Source organism: Thermobia domestica, chromosome 12 (genome assembly GCF_964235325.1).
Source record: "Thermobia domestica chromosome 12, izTheDome1.hap1.1, whole genome shotgun sequence".
NCBI lineage: Eukaryota > Metazoa > Arthropoda > Insecta > Zygentoma > Lepismatidae > Thermobia > Thermobia domestica.
In genome coordinates this window covers 108,714,519-108,733,395 of record NC_137465.1, presented here as the reverse complement: position 1 = coordinate 108,733,395, position 18,877 = coordinate 108,714,519, and the positions used below count along the sequence as shown (strand labels likewise).

The window sequence follows — 18,877 nt, the reverse complement described above, 5'->3', positions numbered from 1 at the left end:
CATTTTTTGTTCGTCCAGCATTAAGTTAAAAGAAAAGAAGCACATATCTTAATTTTTGAACCGTAACTCGATAGGAATAGATCAAAATGGCTTAAACAAATTTCAAAAAGTAAAAGAAAGAAAAGAAGTAGAGATTATACTTGCGTTGCGTGTAAGATAGTTTGTTGTTATGAGTCATTAAATTCTGGCAGTAGAAGATTGAGATTTATTCCCACCTGACCTGGCCAATGGGTGGAATGGCAATTAAGCGTAGAAGCTATTAGTCTTAATTTCCTCCAATTGATTGTAATATATGAACATTACATCCCAAATGCATGGATGTTTGTGTAAATGGAGGAAGGGTACTAAAGGAATACAATGCCTTAAACAAATTTAAGCCTAGGTGTACGTTCCATTCCTTCTAAAAGAATATTTTACATTTCGGTAAGTTTAGCTAATACTGTTTAATTCTATACTTTTAATACATGTCTGCATCATCTTGTAAAGATTAACTTATTTATGACACATACTAATAATCTTGGTGCTAACGTCTTCATTAAAACATAATCATCCATTCATTCTTACGTACAGTATTTATTTATTGGAAGGTATACTAGATGCGTTACGACCAATAACAATATTCTAAACTTATTACATGCACTTCGCAGTTTTCAATTACTTCTCTGCGTTACATGTATGCAATTGGTATATAAATATTATGATTACATTTCACAATATTGTTGAGAGAATTTCTAATTCCCTATATTGAAGAATGTTCAAGGTATAATTGGTTTTAAATCTATTGTGCGCATGCCTTGATGCAAACTGCTCTTATTTTCAACATCTGTTCTGATTCCAATAAATGCCCAATGCTCGCAGACCAAGGTAAGTGATGTGCAAATTACATCACTATCTATAAGGTTTCTTTTATATTACAGCTCATTGTATTGGACAGGTTCTATAGGAATCACTCTCTATAAATAATTGAAATATGACATACTTGGTATGAAGAGAAACGGAGATAGTTTGATGGATAGATAGGAAAAGTAGCACAGAACTGTAGGAGAGAGTCATGTAAAGCAATACTCGAGACAATTGAAGAAAAATGTGGAGCTGGTTAGGGTATGTTTAAGGAGAAATCGTAAGTTATGGGGACTGACTTAAAGAATTAGAAAAGAAGGAAAGAAAAGGTTCTATCGATTTAGGATATTGAAGAGCAATTTTTAATCAACAACGTAGGGGTTTGAAAGAATCTATAATTCATGGAAGCTTTTAGTTTCCAGCACAAATAGCCTGTCAGAGAGCAGAATACTTACAATGATAGTGAACTTACATAGACTTTCTAAATATCTTTGATCATTTGAAAGTATTACCATCGATAGACATCTATAATTCTATTATGTAAATTAATTATACTGTAGTATTATTTATACCAGTACTGGCATGTGTTACAAACTTTATATAAAGTTGGTTTATATTGAGATTTAAATTAGTATATTACTTTATAAAATGTTAAGTAAATTAAAACAAGTACAGTGTTACATAGGAGTTTGGTTTACATGGCGTGCTTTTTTCTCAATTAATACTGAAATCGGAAGTGGTGTTACATTTTGACCGCTTCTAGGTTTAGTAGAAAAATTGTTGCGAAGATAGAATAATACATTCTTGAGACGTTTAACTGATTAAAGAAAACCGCTTCTCTGTATTTGTTACCGTATTTAGTCTATGGTTACGATAGTTAAAACCAAAAGTGGTTGATTTCTGCCACTCCCGGTTTTAGTAGATATATTAGAGTGGAGATGAAATATATTTTTGGTATGCTTAATTGATGGAAATAAACGTCTCCTCGTTATCTGTTACCGTTTTTATCCTATAACGATAAATGTTAAAATCTCAAATAGTTGATTTCTGCCTCTTCCGATTTCAGTTGAGAGATTAAAGTAGAGGTGGAATATATTCCTGGGACGCTTAATCGATTGCAGAAAAGAACTTTTCGCTTTCTACTACAATTTTTATTCTAAACCGATCAACGTTAAAACCGGAACTAGTTGATTTCTAATACTTTCGGCTTGAATAAAGGGCAAGATAGCATCTATTCTTAAAACGGTAAATCGAATTTAAAAACACTTTTCTAGCTGTTTTTTAAATTATTTTTGCTCAGCAGATCAATATTGAAACTGGAAGTTGTAGTGCATTTCTACCACTTCTGATTTCAAAAACGAAACGAAATGAAATCTTTCAGTTTTACGTCTCACAATTAGGCTGGCTAGGCTAAAGGAGATGAGGGAAAGGAAATGGATGAAATGATGGAATGAATAAAGTGGGAGGAAACGGGAGAACCCCAGAAGGAACCTGAACACGGTGTTTATCCACCACAAAGCCGAGCTAGGATCGAATCAGGGATCCCACGCACCAGAGGGCTGGAGGTTAACTATCTTCTTGAATTGAAATAAATTCTGGTGACGAATAAATCGATTGAAGTAAAACGCTTTGTCGCCAACTTTTACAGTATTTGCTGTATAATGATCAACGTTAAAACTGGTGATGATTGATTTCTACCTCTTCCGGTTTGAATTTGTCTCCGGCAACGAAATCGACTCCTAACGTTTGATCCTCTATACTCTGACAAAATTTGATTGTTCCGTGAAGTAACACTTTAGACTCTTTTAAAAATCTCCCAATCGGATGAACATACGGTCAGGGTAAATATAAAAAGGAGTTTGGTCAATTAAAATTTCTTTTAAATTATGATTGTTTGAGTCAAGTGTGGTTTATTTATTTATTACGTAAATGAATTAGAAATCCATATGTTATTATGGAAATGTTAATAGGAAATTGGAATGTAATTATCTTTTTTACATTTTATGAAACGAACAGAAAATATATTTTAATTGAACTTTGATCGTTTACCTACCATCGTTTTGGTTTATTACGGATGTAATAATACTCGCACTCAAATATTGCATTTTTTAAACTGACAAGTGAGTAAAGTTAAAGTATTTACAATACTTTTATTAATTTCTATATTTTCTGTTCTTATTTTGTTTATTTTTGAACTTTAGTTTGGTCAACCTCTTGAGGCTTTTAAGTTTTTTTTTCGTAGTTGACTTTTATGTTCTTATGTAATGTTCGTTTAGGTATGTATTTGTGTTAAATGTTTTATATGTATATTCTTGTGGCAATGCATTACAGGCTACATCTCAAAGAATAAAAAATCTCAATAAGGACAAACAAGTACATTAGTTTGAATTCAGAGGAAAACATTTAATCATTCTCTTCATTTACATAAAAGGTTATCGCATTTAATAGATGTATAGTGTCGTCAGAAAGTTTAGACATACCTGTGAAATTTTGCAGGTAAGTTATTATTTCCTTCTTGATAACTGTTAGGGGGCCGCGGTGTCTCGGTGGTAGAAAGTTAATTATCTAGTGTGTGGGGTCTCTGGTTCGATCGCAGCTCTCGCCCAGATGGATTTTGTGCGTAGGTTTCCTCGGGATTCTCCCGTTTCCTCCTACTTTCTTCATTCCACCATTACATTCATTTCTCTACATCACCGTCTCCTTTAGCCTACACGTCATAATAGTGGGACGTAAAGCTGAAAGATTACATTTGTTTTCTTGATAACAGTTAGTATTTAGGTATTGCTAATTCTCGAGTTAGATGGTTAATACAGTTAAGAAGTTATCAAGAGGTACACTCATTTTTGTTAAAATAAAACAGTTAGGCACCATTCAAAGTCCTATATTCTTATTTATTTATTTATTTATTTATTTATTTAATATATTCAACACAACAGGCTTAATACCCAATTACAGTGTTGTGTACATACAGCAAACGTTACATATATAAATTTCTTAACTATTACTACAGAAAATTTCTTGTTTCACACATGATCTGAACCTGTTTTCTGAGAGACTAAATACATCCACTTTATCAAGCTTATTTACAATGTCATTGTATAATTTACACAGCCTCCACATAGGGGATTTATATAAAATATTGCTCCTGGCCTTTGCACAATAAAATGTCCCTGTATTTTCTACTCTGGTTTTGCAAGTGGGAATCCGTAATGATATTTTCGAGACCAACTCCATACAGTCAATCTTATTGTTTAATAACTTGTATAAGAATAACAAGTCCAACATCCATCTTCTTTTTTCTAGAGTTTCAAAATTAAAGTTGTTTACTAGATCATTGTAGGAAAAATATTTGGGATAATAATTAGTTTTTTTATATGTAAGCATTTTCAAGAATTTTGTTTGGATGTTTTCTATTTCTTGAGAGTATTTTTTATTATTGGGGGTCCATATTGTAGAACAATATTCTAATTTTGATCTAACATATGTAAAATAAAGTGTTGTAAACGTTGTCTCACTGGAGAAATCTTGCCCTATTCTGTAAATTAAACCTAAGTTTCTATATGCGCTGTTTGTTATCATATCTATGTGTTGATTGAAATTTAGTTCAGGATCAGAAATAACGCCTAAATCTTTGACAGTACTTGGTTTAGACAATTTAGTTTTTTTCAGTGTATAGTCAAAAGTGATAGGATTTCTTTTTCTCGTAAAAGACAGAGATTTACACTTGGATACATTTATTACTAATTTGTTGTCATCGCACCATGTTTGGACTCGCTGTAGGTCTTGTTGTAGTTGTATGCAGTCTTCAGTTGAATTAATTCTAGAATATAATTTGAGATCATCAGCGAATAGGAGAATCTCAGAGTTTTCAATAAAAAGTGGAATTTCATTAATAAGTAGAAGAAATAGCAGAGGACCCAGATGAGATCCTTGAGGAACCCCAGACAGAGTAACAAACTTTTCGGTGACATGCCCCTTGTATAGAATAGATTGTTTCCGGTTACATAAATACGATACAAGATATTCTATTGCCGACTTTGAAAAGTTTAGGCTTGTTAATTTCGCCATTAGAACATCATGATCCACGACATCGAATGCCTTACTGAAATCGGTATAAATAACGTCTACCTGGCCGCCTTTGTCTAACTCCGTTGCTATAAAATTTGTTACAACTGCTAGGTTTGATGCAGTAGACCTATTGTGTAAGAAACCATGTTGATGTATAGATATAATTGGCTTAACGTGATTCAGAATTCGTGTATATAAAATACTCTCAAGAATTTTGGCAAAAGGAGATAATATAGCTATAGGTCTGAAGTTTTGTATTTCGCTTTTATTTCCAGACTTTGGCACTGGACACACTAAACTTTCTTTCCATAAGTCTGGAAAAGTGCCTGTTCTTATGGACATATTGAATATAGTATGGAGCGGATGCTTGAATATATCAATACAGCCTTTGACAACATACGGAGGAATACCATCCGGTCCACATGACGCTTTTGGTTTGAGTGCCTTTATAGCCACTTCAATTTCTCGCAGTTGAATTTCACCAAGTTGAAAGTTGTCCAACAGGCTAATGCATTCCGTCTTGTTAGATATAAAACTGTCTACGTCATATTTTGCTGAGACATTGTTATAAACAGATTGAAAGTAATGCACGAAGGCCTGAGCAATCTCACTGTCCTTATTTAGTTCTTTCCCATTGTAAGTAAAGGAGGCTGATGACATATGCTTGGTTTTGCTTTTGACAAAACTCCAAAGTTGGCCCGGATCATTATGAATAGAAAGTTCAGATTCTAGAATGAATGTTTTATACGCAATTGATATGTCGGTCTTTATCTGTTTACGTAACTCATGAAATTTTTCACGATGATATAGGCTTTCAGTTATTCCACTTTTCCATTTTTTATGATGATATGATTTGGATTTTATTTTTCTAATTATACTATAAGTGAACCAGCTCGGATAATTTCCATTAACATGTTTCTTACGGGGAATACACATACTAAATACATTATTAATCATGTTGTAAAAGTTGTATAGCACATTATTGATATCATTCATTTGCAAAAGACAGCCCCAGTTTATTTTGTGCAGTTCCACGTATAATTTTTTAAAATCAGCCTTCTTAAAATTGAAACCAGATACTTTAGTTTCTCTGTTTTCTTTCTTTGTAACGTTTAATGGGATAGAGACACTTATTGCGGGATGGTGTCTGTCTTCCTTAGCAACAAGAGGACAGTCTCTTTCAACGAGAACCTTATCAATATTTGATAATACCAAATCTAAAGTTCGGCCATTACTGTTACGAATATTATTAAATGACGCTAAATCATATAAGGACATAAAGTTATATAATTTTTTACAATTTGTTGTTGATGATAAGAAATCAAAAGCACAACCTGTTATTTCAGGAATATTGAAATCCCCTATGCAGAGAATGTTGCTACCTATTGGGCAATTAGTCTGAATAAATTGATAGAATTGTTCATATATTACTAAACTTGATTCAGGAGGAATGTATACTGCACATATGAATAATTTAAAACCGTGAATTACAAGTTTGACAAGAACACATTCAAAATACAAGTCATACGAATTAACAAGATATATATTATGATTATAGTGTGTTGCTATTATTACACCCCCTCCCTTACATTGATTAAACAGTTCGAGATTTCTATCCTGGCGGAAGACTTTGTATCTATTGTCAAAGAACTCTGTATCGAAATGATTTTCGGTTAAGAAACTTTCAGTGATTATAATAACATCATAATTATTTGAGAGTACATTTGTATAAAATTCTTGAGCTTTGGAACGCAAACCAAAAGTATTTTCATAGAACACCGAAAACATACATATTTGCTTCAGAGACTTAACTTTCTGAGAGGAGGGTTCATGCATGTTATGTTTACAGAATCCGAGTCTCGAATTACACTCAGTATTTCCTGGAATTTCTTTTGGTGGAGGAATGCTACTTTGGTTGCTACAGGTGATCAATTGTTTTGTTCTACTTACATGCTGCAGTTCCTGAAAACACAATTCTCACTGGTTTCTGGTCGGTTTACGCTTCACTGACGCAGAGGAGGAGGAGGGTTGGGTTCTGGACATATTCATACGAGATAGAATTAACTTAAACAAGGATGGATTTTATATGGCCAGTTGAAATATTTATTTGAAGACAACGAATTAAAGTTTGGTTTTTGGGAGAATATGATCTCTTACAAACAATGGGTGGCAAGAATGTTTTGAATAAGACTGTAAATTGGTGATTTACGCTATTCGACACTCTTCTGTCACAGTAGATAAGTACTCTACTGTTACAACGGTCAAGTGATCACTGATATCCTAACTGCATTATTACGGCCACGGTTGCTCACAATAGTAAGTTCTGATACTTCCGTAAGTATAAAATCTCTAATAAAGCCTGAGCAGTAGGCTTTCATTCGACTTTAAATCCTACTTTAATAGTAGTTTTTCTAGTGGCAACAAACAACCATGCACCAATATTTAAGAATATTTTGATGTGATTGTCCTACCATAACTCTGACCTAAGATTCAATACCAAACAATTAAATACATCAATACCTGACAAGGAACGGACATGAACGTGCCATCCGGACATCCAAATTAAACCTAGTTTATTCGATGAACATGACAAATATATGTTCATGCACAAAAAATAGGTGGCTTGAACAACGGAGTAAGTCCCTGGGGTCCATTAATCCTGTTAATATAAAGAAAATCGTAGACTTGCAGTGAAATAGATATTGCATCAACACTGTTCATTGGAAAGCCATGGTTTATAGTTCATTCCCTTCAGCATGAAACTAGCTTTCCAGAGGTGTTATACATCGGGGCTTATAATGTACATGGACAGAGAAAATTGGAAGAATATCGGGAAAATTCCCTGTAAATGTCCCTCCCATCAACTTTGGCCGCCCCTGGAGTGGCCCCGGCTAAAAGCATACAATCCAAATGTATCTTAAAAAATACTATAGTGGATAAGAAATGTTGTACCACATATAAGATCAGATCAGAAGTTTGGTTTTGTATGTACAGAGCATATTGGTATAGAACCTTTACCCTCATATCTATTCCGTCTATCAAGCAAAACTTGGTACACTCATTTCCTGTCCTCTACAGTATTTTTCGAGATACATTTGGATTGTGTGCTTTTACCTGAGGCCACTCCAGAGGGGGAGTAAAATTGATGGAAGGGATTTTTGAAGGGAATTTTCTCGACATTCTTCCAATTTTCCCTGTTCAAATACGTTATGGGCCCCAATACATAGCACCTCTGTAAAGCTTGTTTCATGCTAAAGAGAATGAACTATAAACAATGGCTTTCCAATGAACGGTGTTGGTGCAATATCTATTTCACTGCAAATCTACGATTTTCTTTATACTAACAGAGTTAATGGGCCCCAGGAACTTACTCCGCTGTTCGTAGCACCTAATTTTTTGTGCATGAACTTATCTTTGTTATGCTTATCGAATGGGATAGGTTTGAGTCGGATGTCCGGATGACACGTTCATGTCCGTTGCTTGTGAGTATGTTGGTAACGTGAAAATGAAAATTTGACGATATTTAATTTGATTTTCAGTTTAGCATCCCTGTCAGCAACGAGGCTATATAAGACGTGAAACTACGGCTTAACGTGGAATCCGAACTACATGGGCTATCTCCGGGAATCAAACGCGGATCTTCCACGCCAAAGACACGTACACGAACCGCTTTGTCATAAGAGAGCTCAAAATTTGACTATACATGATGTTAGTAAACAATACTAGAAGTCTTTGGGAAATGAATTCTCACATGAAAATATTATGTCTATACCAACATTGAGACAAATGTCTAATTTCGGTATTATAGTCCATGAAGAATTAGCCAGAACGGTATAAAAGGAGTCTGAACTCGAGAATGAAATAACAGATGGTGATTAGATAAAAGGAAATAGTAGTTATATTGTGCCCAGATTACACTAATGTACCAGTGGATATTGCGTGTGTGCTAGTTTGTAGTTCCCGATCAACGATTTTCCATTCGTAGAAGAACCATGGATTTATTTCTATGTTTCGAGGGTAACCCTGTTACGCACCTGTTCCACACGTACAGGCACATTAATGCAATCTAGGCTCGAAATAAGCACTATGTTCTTTTACCTGACAAGACCCAACATCTCATTCTCAAGTTGACTGTATTTTTATCGATTTGGCCATTTTTTTTGGTGGGTTGTAACTCTGAAATGATGCATATTGGTCTATATTATTTTCCTATTTTCGTGTGGTTCATTTTCCTATTTTTGATTCCTAACGCCCTGTATAGATATTTTGATATTTATAAAACTTCTAAGATGCGACAAAATACGTAGTCAAATTTAGATGCAAATGGGGGAGCGGAATGAAATAGAAAATGTAGAATCCTAAGAGAATGCAGTACTTATTATTGCATATGAGACTACATTTTATTTATTTATTTATTTATTTTAAAATAACTTTGATTCATTCTTGCCAAATTAGTGGGAATTGCTGTGTCAAGTATAGTATAGCCGGACACTAAATGGAGGCGTGCAGGTGTCGTGCCCTAATACGCCGTAGGAAATAAAAACTTAATTCGGAAGGTCTTAATGATACATAAGGCATAGTTAATCAAGGTCTAAAACCACACAGAGATAATTAATTTCTACGCTTAAGTTTTCTAGAAAATGTGTGATATTTTAAGATGAGAAATACAAAGGACGTGCTTATATTTGATTTGGAACAACCTGAGCAATGGGAAAATAAAGCAAGTATCCGTGTGTAATTTCCTTGCAGAGAAGCAGAAGCTAAGTTTGTTTAGATTTTTCTGCAGCGTTTTACGTGACGATTTGAGAGGGATTTAATGATGTCTAGGCCGGACGAGTGTTCTGGTTAGCTAGACCTCGGAGTTGTCAGACTAAACGGATTAGAAGATAGCCGTGTTCCACCTGAACAAGCTCTAGGGGCCGTATCCAGAGAAGCAGCCAGCCACTAATTAGGTATCTCTTACAATCTTCTCTGGACCTTCCAGTTAAACAAGGTTGCAAGCTCAACAGCAAACAAAAATAGGATTCAGAAGCTCTTTACAATATTATTCTACTGAATAATCAAACCAGAAAAACACATATAGTTATATGTGTTGAATATGATTCTTTGGTTACAAATAGTATGTAATCAAAAGAATAGGTATGTTATCAACAGAAAAAGATAAACAACGATCTGCAATATCCTAGTTGCATATAAAAGTAGCATATTTTCAACATATACCGTACATAAGTTAAGCTTCTTCAGCAAAATAAGAAAAACAAGTGAGTATCGTTTCACAGTGTGAAACTAAGACTTCCAAACTAAGTTAATTCAATATTCAAACTTCAAGTAGTGCATTTACAAGTACTAATTGCAATAGAGTAATAAAACCAAAGATCGATCCTGTTACTAGGACAGTGAATCCATATCAAAAAGCCATTACTCGCTACCTTTTACTGTTTTTCTTCTATGGCGACAAAAGTTGAAAGCAAAACCCAATTATTTCAACCACTTTTTGTTTCAATAGAGGGATAAGGAAGGAGATAAACACCTCTTCTTGGCACGTTGATTTGATTGCCAAAAATCGCATCTTAATAGTATTTACCATTTTTGCTCTACGAAAATTAGTATGGAAACCAGAAATATTAGTAAATTTGAACCGCTTTCGGTTTGGATAGAGTGTTGTGGATAGTCATGATATGTTGTCTTGAGACGCTGAATCGCTTGCAGAAAACCTTTTCTTGCTATCTTTTACCGATTTTGTTCTATAGCAATGAACGTTGAAACGGAAATTGCTAATTAGAATCACATCTACTTTAAATAGAGAGTACCCGGAGAAGATAGAACGTATCTTAAGAAATTATGGAAGTCTTCAGAATTTTATTACAAAAGTGATAATGCATCGTTATAGTTATACATATATTTCCTCTCTCTCTCTCTCTCTCTCTCTCTCTCTCTCTCTCTCTCTCTTTCTCTCTCTCTCTCTCACACACACACACACACACACACACACACACACACACACATATATATATATATATGTATGTATGTATGTATGTATGTATGACTGAATTAAAAGTGGTTGGACATTTCAAAGGAATGAAATTGGGACACATAAGTAAATCTGTACAGTTTAGGTTCTGGTGGCCATATCTCCATTTAAAGGTATATAACTTTCAAATTAATTAAAATATACACTTGATAATTACTGGTACTTTTCCTTCCACGTTACAAGGTAAGTTAATTCGAAAGAATTAGAATAGATTGAATAAAGCGGCAAAAAGATTTCTTCTTAGCAATCAACTATTAAAATAAAAAAAAATGAGATTAAATTTTAAAATATAGTATACACACTCTAATTAGGTTAATTAAATGAGATCTTCATGAACTTTTCTCTTTTGCTAATTGAATTAAAATAAAACTCAATGTTAATAACAAAGGCAGATTTATTTTAAAATAAATTTTCATAAGTGAAAATAGCTAAGGAATTAAGAGGTCTATGAGTACCAGAATAGAGAATTAAATCTTTTTGGACGTTATTCAGCGTCTTACGAAACCACGTCTTAATTCTTGTTTTGTATTGTATGTTAGTAAGTGGTTCAGATGGCAAAACATGAGATTAAACATACGAAAGAGAATAGCATTGTAAAATGAATTAGGATATTAGAGCCAGACCTAATTAATGATGTCGAGTGAATACACAAATTGCACCAAAAACATATTGTTAGGCGTTGTGATGGACTAGTAACATTAGCGTGATTTCTCGAATTTGCTCTTGTTAGTTTTGAACTATTTTCTAGCTCTAGTTTCCTATCTAATTGACCCCAACATACAGTACTACCATATTGTCAATACAAAAACAGTTTTGTAAGTAACATACTTGTACGATAATCACAGCTTAGTCCTTTAGATTTGAAAAAGAAGTTCATTTCATACACAGAGGACTGTAGCATATGTATAGAAAATAGGTAATAGAACCTTTCTATTTGAAGTGTGCCCCTTCTGGTGCTGCTGTCGTGTGTTTTCCTATACTTCCCTCGAAAGAAGAGGGACAAGTTGCTGCGGCCAAGATCTTTCAATTGTTGGATGCGGAAGCGTTGCCACAATGAAGTATTTCACGGACTTCGCTGTGCTCTGTCTTCTTAGCCATTCTACGTAGCCTACGATCTTCACTATAAAAAACCAGATGACTGAATGACAAAATTGGCAACACAGCTGAGGTCATTCAAGCAGAGGGAGGGTGGCGGGGTGGAGCGGAATTATGTTTCGCATATTTTCCGAGAGCATACCTAAAATAGACGGGCTCTAGTAATGCACCACATTATGATTTGATTTATTTGACACCCAAAAATTTGTTATTAATATATTTTCATTCGCTTCCACAAGTAATCAAATAAATCTGAATGTGTACTACCACAAGAGCACTGAATACAGAGTGATATTATTCAAATTATTTAACAACCGATTCTGTGATTAGTATAGTAATGTGACTTCATTTTTAATACTGTCACTATATGATTATATTATTATGTATTTGTGTATTATTTTATTATCATTTATTCCAAAGATATTAATAAATGACTAGTAAGAATGATGAAATTATAATCCAGTGATCGCCAAACCGTCGATCGCGAACAACTAGTAGTTGGCGGGGACATTTTCGGTAGATCGCGTCAACGCTCCGGTTACGCGAGGAAAAAGCTTGTATATCAATACACGCTTTCCCCTCATCCCTATTCTGTCTATCAATACAAAAGTTCGTACACACATTTCTTATCCTCTATAGTATTTTTTAAAGATACATTTGGATTATGTGCTTCTACCCAGGGCCACTCCAGAGGAGCCCAAAGTTGATGGAATGGATTTCTGGAGGGAATTTTCCCGACATTCTCCCAATTTTCCCTGTTCAAGTACGTTATGAGCCCCAATACATAAAGCTTGTTTCATGCTGAAGAGAAAGAACTGTAAACCATGACTTTCCAATGTATCCTGTTGATGCATAGCTATTTCACTGCGAGTTTACGATTTTCTTTATACTAACAGGATTAATGGGCCCCAGAGACATACTCCGTTGTCCATGGCACCTATTTTTTTTTTTTTTTTTTTTTTGTGTATGAATATATCTTTGTTATGTTTATCGAATGGACTAGGTTTAATTCGTATGTCCGGATGACAGGTTTTGTCCGTTCTTTTTCAGCTCATACAGAGTTTATTCATAGACATAAAAGGAACATAATCTATTGAGCATCTACGCAGTGATTTAAGCCGTAAGTATACGCGGAGTCTCTCGGACTCCGTTGGAAATGCCTTTCCACCTTAGCTTCCCGTTCGGCCGCCTTTATCGATTGTCGCTTCCTCTACCTTTCTGGTTATATTTAGTGTGTATGCGAAAATTAGCATCGCGTCCTTAGTTTGTCCGCAATCTATTGTTCGGAATCTTACAGACTCCGCGTAGTACTAACGTGACAAAAACCATGCGTAGTATTAACGTGGCAAAAAGCATGCGTAGTACTTAAGGGACTCTATTGGCACTGGATATTCTATAATTACATGAAACTGCAAAACACTTCTATTCAACGAGAAAATATGAATCACGATTCCCATGCCCTAGACTATATTCGATCTTCATTTCTAAAACTGGTTTATGCTAATTTATTAAGATGGTGGAGGAAAAAACGAAATAATTTGTTTCACAATTTTGGTTATATTTTATCTTATGATGACGATTGTATCTTATATGATTCCTTTCAGACAGCTGGTAGATGAGTGGAGGCACCATCCACCTGATGGCCCAGATCTATAGCACCCCTAAACCCTCTTCTTAATCTGACACTGCTTAAAACCCAGCTGTGGGCACTTCTGCGAAGGAATGCTGCACACGCAGGTGTAATGTTTTCACGAAGTTTCCTCCATCATAGCTGGTTCTCTGTGGTACACGACACATTCGAATTTGAAACACCGATTTAAAATGGACTTCCTTTCGTCAGATGTCAAGAGTGCACCGACCAATTTGTTTCACTATCGTAACTTATATCTCACATGTTACAGTGTGTAACATGATCTTGAGTACGGACCAGGCCCGTAGCCAGCCCAAAAATTTAGGGGGGGCCCGGTGAAAGTTAGGGGGGGCACGACCCAATCATATTATACTTCATCACCATATTATAGTTCATTTGGAATCCTACCGTAAAATTTTATGGGGGCCAGCCAAAATTTAGGGGGGGCCCGGGCCCCCTAGCCCCCCGTGGATACGGGCCTGGTACGGACTTCTACTGAAAACGGCACACTACGTATTATAATGATAATTCCATTGCATAAACAATAAATACACAAATACAATAAATTAAAGTATGTACTTTTTGGCGGTCTCTGTAGTGTTCAAACAACAATCGCAAGTAAAAATCAAACCACAACGTTTCGTAGAGAAGACAAGAATTTGCATAATTTAATCACTTGATATTTTTACTTCATTTCTTGGTTCAAGGACATCGAAAATTAATGAATGTTGAAGAAATATGAATAAAGACATCAGAGGGACAAGTCATATCACTTTTTATCCTTCCTTAACATGTGTGGTCTTCATTACAGAAAGAATACGATATCCCATTGATAATAGAGGGATAAGGCTAACATCTTTTATCTCACACAATGTATTGCAGAGAAGATTGAGATGTAAAAGAAACATTCGCCTTCTTTTGCCTTCCATTTTGACGCAGAGAGAATATAAAAGAGAAGGAAAACACTCCCAGACAATAGAGTGAATACATCCTTTGTGCTTGTTTTCTTTTGTCCGCATAAAATTAAGTGAAAGAACCAGAATTCTCAGCGAAAACTCACTTTCAGATAAAGTCACTCAAAAGCAAGTGAAAGACTAAAGCATGTTCTATACATTATGTATATAAAAAGCAGCTTCTGAAGGTATCTTACATTAAAGTATTTTTTCCTATTGGTTCAACACAGGAACTTGAGACATAGGTAGATATACATACATAAAGGATTCTTTCAGGCTCAGGAACTGGTATTACCTTATCCATACTTCCAATCAATTTAACATATTTTTCTAAACTTCTAATAAACTGTAGTATACTTATACTTCTTAAACGTCATTTCTGTATACGAATGCACATCCTTTTTGGTTACAGATAATGGGCTATTTCTTCATTGAGATGAAGATCATATTTTGAGCAGTACATGAGAAATGTTCCCGATTTCAGTTTTACGTTAATTATTAATAATATAATATATTCAAAAAGTTACCAATACTATGTGAATCTAAACAGCAAAAGGTTCGGTCAAAAGGGGCAGCAACTGTTGAAATTTACCGTTAACTGTAAGGTAGTTATATGAAGGTTTTAATGTCCATGAAATATGTAACACGATCTAATTTCGGTTTTTACATTTACAGAAATAGTGCAAATGCAAATAAAATATTTCAAACTTGAGTAATATAATTTATGAGATGACTGCTCTTCCTTACTAAAGTCGCGTTTTGTGAAAACGGGTAGATCGCTCAAAAAATAAACCTAATTTTATTACGATTTTATTTCTTCTCTTTTTTAGAGCTAGGTCTGATAGTACGGAGACCAGTCAGTCACGAGCCGGATAGTCGATGGTCTACTGTAGGTAATTTATCAGTGTAAGGCAGGCAAGGGATAGCGCAAGATAGTGACACTTACCAGTGTGATTGAGTTTTTTTTATTACGTTTATTACGATTACACAGATTGAAACGTTTGTCGAATAGTATTAGGATTAGTAATCTTAAATTGACAAATTCACTGCACACTTCAGCACCTGATATCGTAACTGGCAACATCCATTAGTGTCAAGCAGTAAGCGATAGCGCTGGTAGCGACATTAATTAGCATGACTTTATTATTATAATTTAGTGCAACGCAGAGACAAACACTTGCTGTTTATTATTAGGATTCCAACTGTACTACAATTCCATAGAACATTTGAAGCTTATCCCTACATCACTTTTGTTGATCATCTAATTTATCTGTACTGACACCAAACAAAAGAATAAATGTCTGACACATGGGTGGATACCGGCGCCATCTTTTACCTTTCTAGCCCATTGATTTATATGAGGAATTATTTTATTTCCTTTTCTTTAGTGAGCTCGTGTTTCAATGGTTTGATTTTACTGATTTATTCTACCAATCTATTTAAATATTTTTTATTTCGTGAAAAGTAATCTTTTTTGTCATAAAACAATAAATACAAATGTCATACAAATGCACTTTGACGTAGCAAGGACAAGTTAAGTAGATTCCATTTTAAAAGTAGATTCAATTCATTTTAAAAAGTAGAAAAATAATTCGCCTTATAAATTAATGGACTAAAAATGAAGATAGCTCTCATCTCTGGTACGTAGGGTCTATGATTCGATTCCAAATGCGTCGTGGTAGACAGACACCGTGTGGCAGATTTTCTCGGGGTCACTCCCACTGCCATTACAACATGATCAACCATTTCATCCTCACCGTCTCCCTTAGCCTTAGTGGATAATGGTAGTCGTTAAGCTCTTTAATTAATCATCATCATCACATGATAGATGTTTTGACGATGATTTTATTTAATAAATAAATACATAGATACATATATACATAAAATTAAAATGAAGATGCCGTAGACACTAATCATCATTCATCTATAGATGATAGACACATCTTTAAATCCTATTAGAGTATTAGTGACAATTTTAAAATGTTGTAACTACAGAGCGATTAGATGTGTTAATAAGTAACTTAAACGTTAAACAAAGGAAGTGTAACTGGTGTTGATATATGTTATTACATTGTTAAAAATTTCCAAGTAAATCTTCAAGAATGAAATAATATATTTTTATTCATTTCTTAGGGTGTCATAAAAAAGACCAGTAACAACGAATCCTGAGTTAATTAATCAGAATGTAATTTCTTGTTAATTGCATTTAATCCTAAAACCATAATGTTTAATTAAACAACTGGATTGCTTTCTAATAAAAAAAATGGAACCAAATCAACACATTTCTAGTAATAGCTCTGGCATTGAAGAACTTCAACAAAATAATACAGGAGTGAAGATAAACATTAAGTACACTGGAACGAATAGTAATAATGTTTCTGTCAAACTGCCAGAATCAGCAATTGTGAGAAATATCAGTTCTTCGGCGGAACCACTCAAGCAAATTTCAATATTAGTTCACCGTAGACCTGAACCAGAACCTCAGCGTCTTGTTACACTTGCTTCCTTAGAAAAGCTTCCTGAGTGCATTAATGATGATTCATCTTATAGTCAATGTAGTAGAAATGATGCAATTGATATTCATATCATTCCTGATCGAAATATGAACAACAACAACGTGAATTTGTTCCAACGTACTGCTCCAAGATCTTACTCAAAAGAATTAGAAACAGCTGCATATCTTGGACTTTACTCTGGTACTCCTCAGATCCTCAGAACAGATTACTTAGCATACAATCGCTTAGCTTCTCATCCACAAGTTACCCATCTTCGAACATTGGTTTTCGATGAAAAGAAGAAGACAATTGCCTTTACCAACGCGCCTAACAAGACCACAGACTATGGCGAGAAATATTTGCATATGTCTGCAGTAGGATCATCCTCAATATCGCATTACAAAGTCAAAAGTAAGAAACGAAATCCATTTAAAAGAAAGCGGTCAGTAAGTCCAACAGTTTCCAGAAATTCTCCTCGTACTTCGTTTGGTGATAAATTACGATCTTTTATGCATACCATATTATGTATAAGGAATGATGGGGCAATTTCGCCTCCTAGTCCCAACAGCTTTTACTACAATGATGCTGATTTTGCACATTCTCCAGTCATTAGACAAGGCGATATTCAAAACGCACCTGGTTTCCATAATCTTACCAGAGAGACTTTTAACCAATACCAATATGACACTATGTTATCAAGGCAATTTGGAGCTTCATTCACGAGTAGTCAACGTGCTCCATCCCAACAACGAGGAATAATTACTGAACACTTTCTAGAACCAGAAATTACAGCAAGTTGGTTGTTTCAAAACGGTGAACTCTCCCAAAATGATTCCGAAGAAACAGAGTGTACCATCTGTTTTGAGGACGTTCTTGAGAAAACTCCAGAAAACAGAGTATTTGGGATTTTGTCTAATTGTAACCATATTTTCTGTTTAGCATGTATCAGAACCTGGCGAGACTTGAGTGGAAAGTCTAAATGTCCCAAATGTGACAGAACATATTATTTTATTTGTCCAAGTTTGTCTTTGCCAGAAACGGACGATGCAAAACTAAAGCTTATGTCTAAGTATATTGCACACCTGACAAACCCACGGTATTCAACAGATTGCCTATTCTGCAGACTAGACAGGCTTGGTATATTGTAAAAAATGGTGAAGAAAGGAACCAACTCTTTTGTATTCTTACTTCTAAATTGTATAACTCGAGGAAAGTTTAAAATAAATTAATTAAGTAAACATTATGTTGAAAAAGCTTCGCTTTACTTGCTTCACTGGGATCTGCTAAAGAAAATCAGATTAACTGCTAATAAATATTCTTTCGCTTCTTACCAATCGACAATGCACCACGCGGTGGTCTAAAGAACGTTGCTATTGTTTCTTAAATACACTCATTATGTGCGTTAACGGACACCATGGGAAACTGACATTGGAATGAAGATGGGATACAGATTCCGACCTGCGGTATCGAACATGTGGGGATAGATGCCCAAGGAACATACACACTGAAGGCCAAGTGACACAGAAATATAGCAAATGCCAACTGTAAGGCACCTACCTTGTATGGGTTCATCTGTAGTGATGAGCAAATGCAAGACCAAGACCAAGACCCGGGTGGTCTTGGTCTTGGTCTTGGTCTTGCACTCCCGGTCTTGGTCTTGGTCTTGGATTCGAACCCTCGGTCTTGGTCTTGGTCTTGGTCTTGCTTGCAAGAGTCTTGCAAGTCTTGCTTTTAAGACATCTTATGATTTCATAGGTAAATTTTA

The 18,877-nt window shown here is 34.8% G+C and overlaps 2 protein-coding genes across 2 annotated transcripts in view; one reads left to right on the top strand and one right to left on the bottom strand.

Annotated features, from left to right (window-relative positions):
* Syt4 (Synaptotagmin 4) overlaps positions 1 to 18,877 on the bottom strand; it is a 518,564-nt gene that overhangs the window by 191,754 nt on the left and 307,933 nt on the right. The window lies entirely within an intron of this gene.
* LOC145666587 (uncharacterized) lies at positions 16,725 to 18,350 on the top strand. The gene has a single exon (XM_081733985.1). The coding sequence runs from the start codon at positions 16,881 to 16,883 to the stop codon at positions 18,258 to 18,260; it is 1,380 nt and encodes a 459-aa protein (XP_081590111.1). The 5' UTR covers positions 16,725 to 16,880; the 3' UTR covers positions 18,261 to 18,350.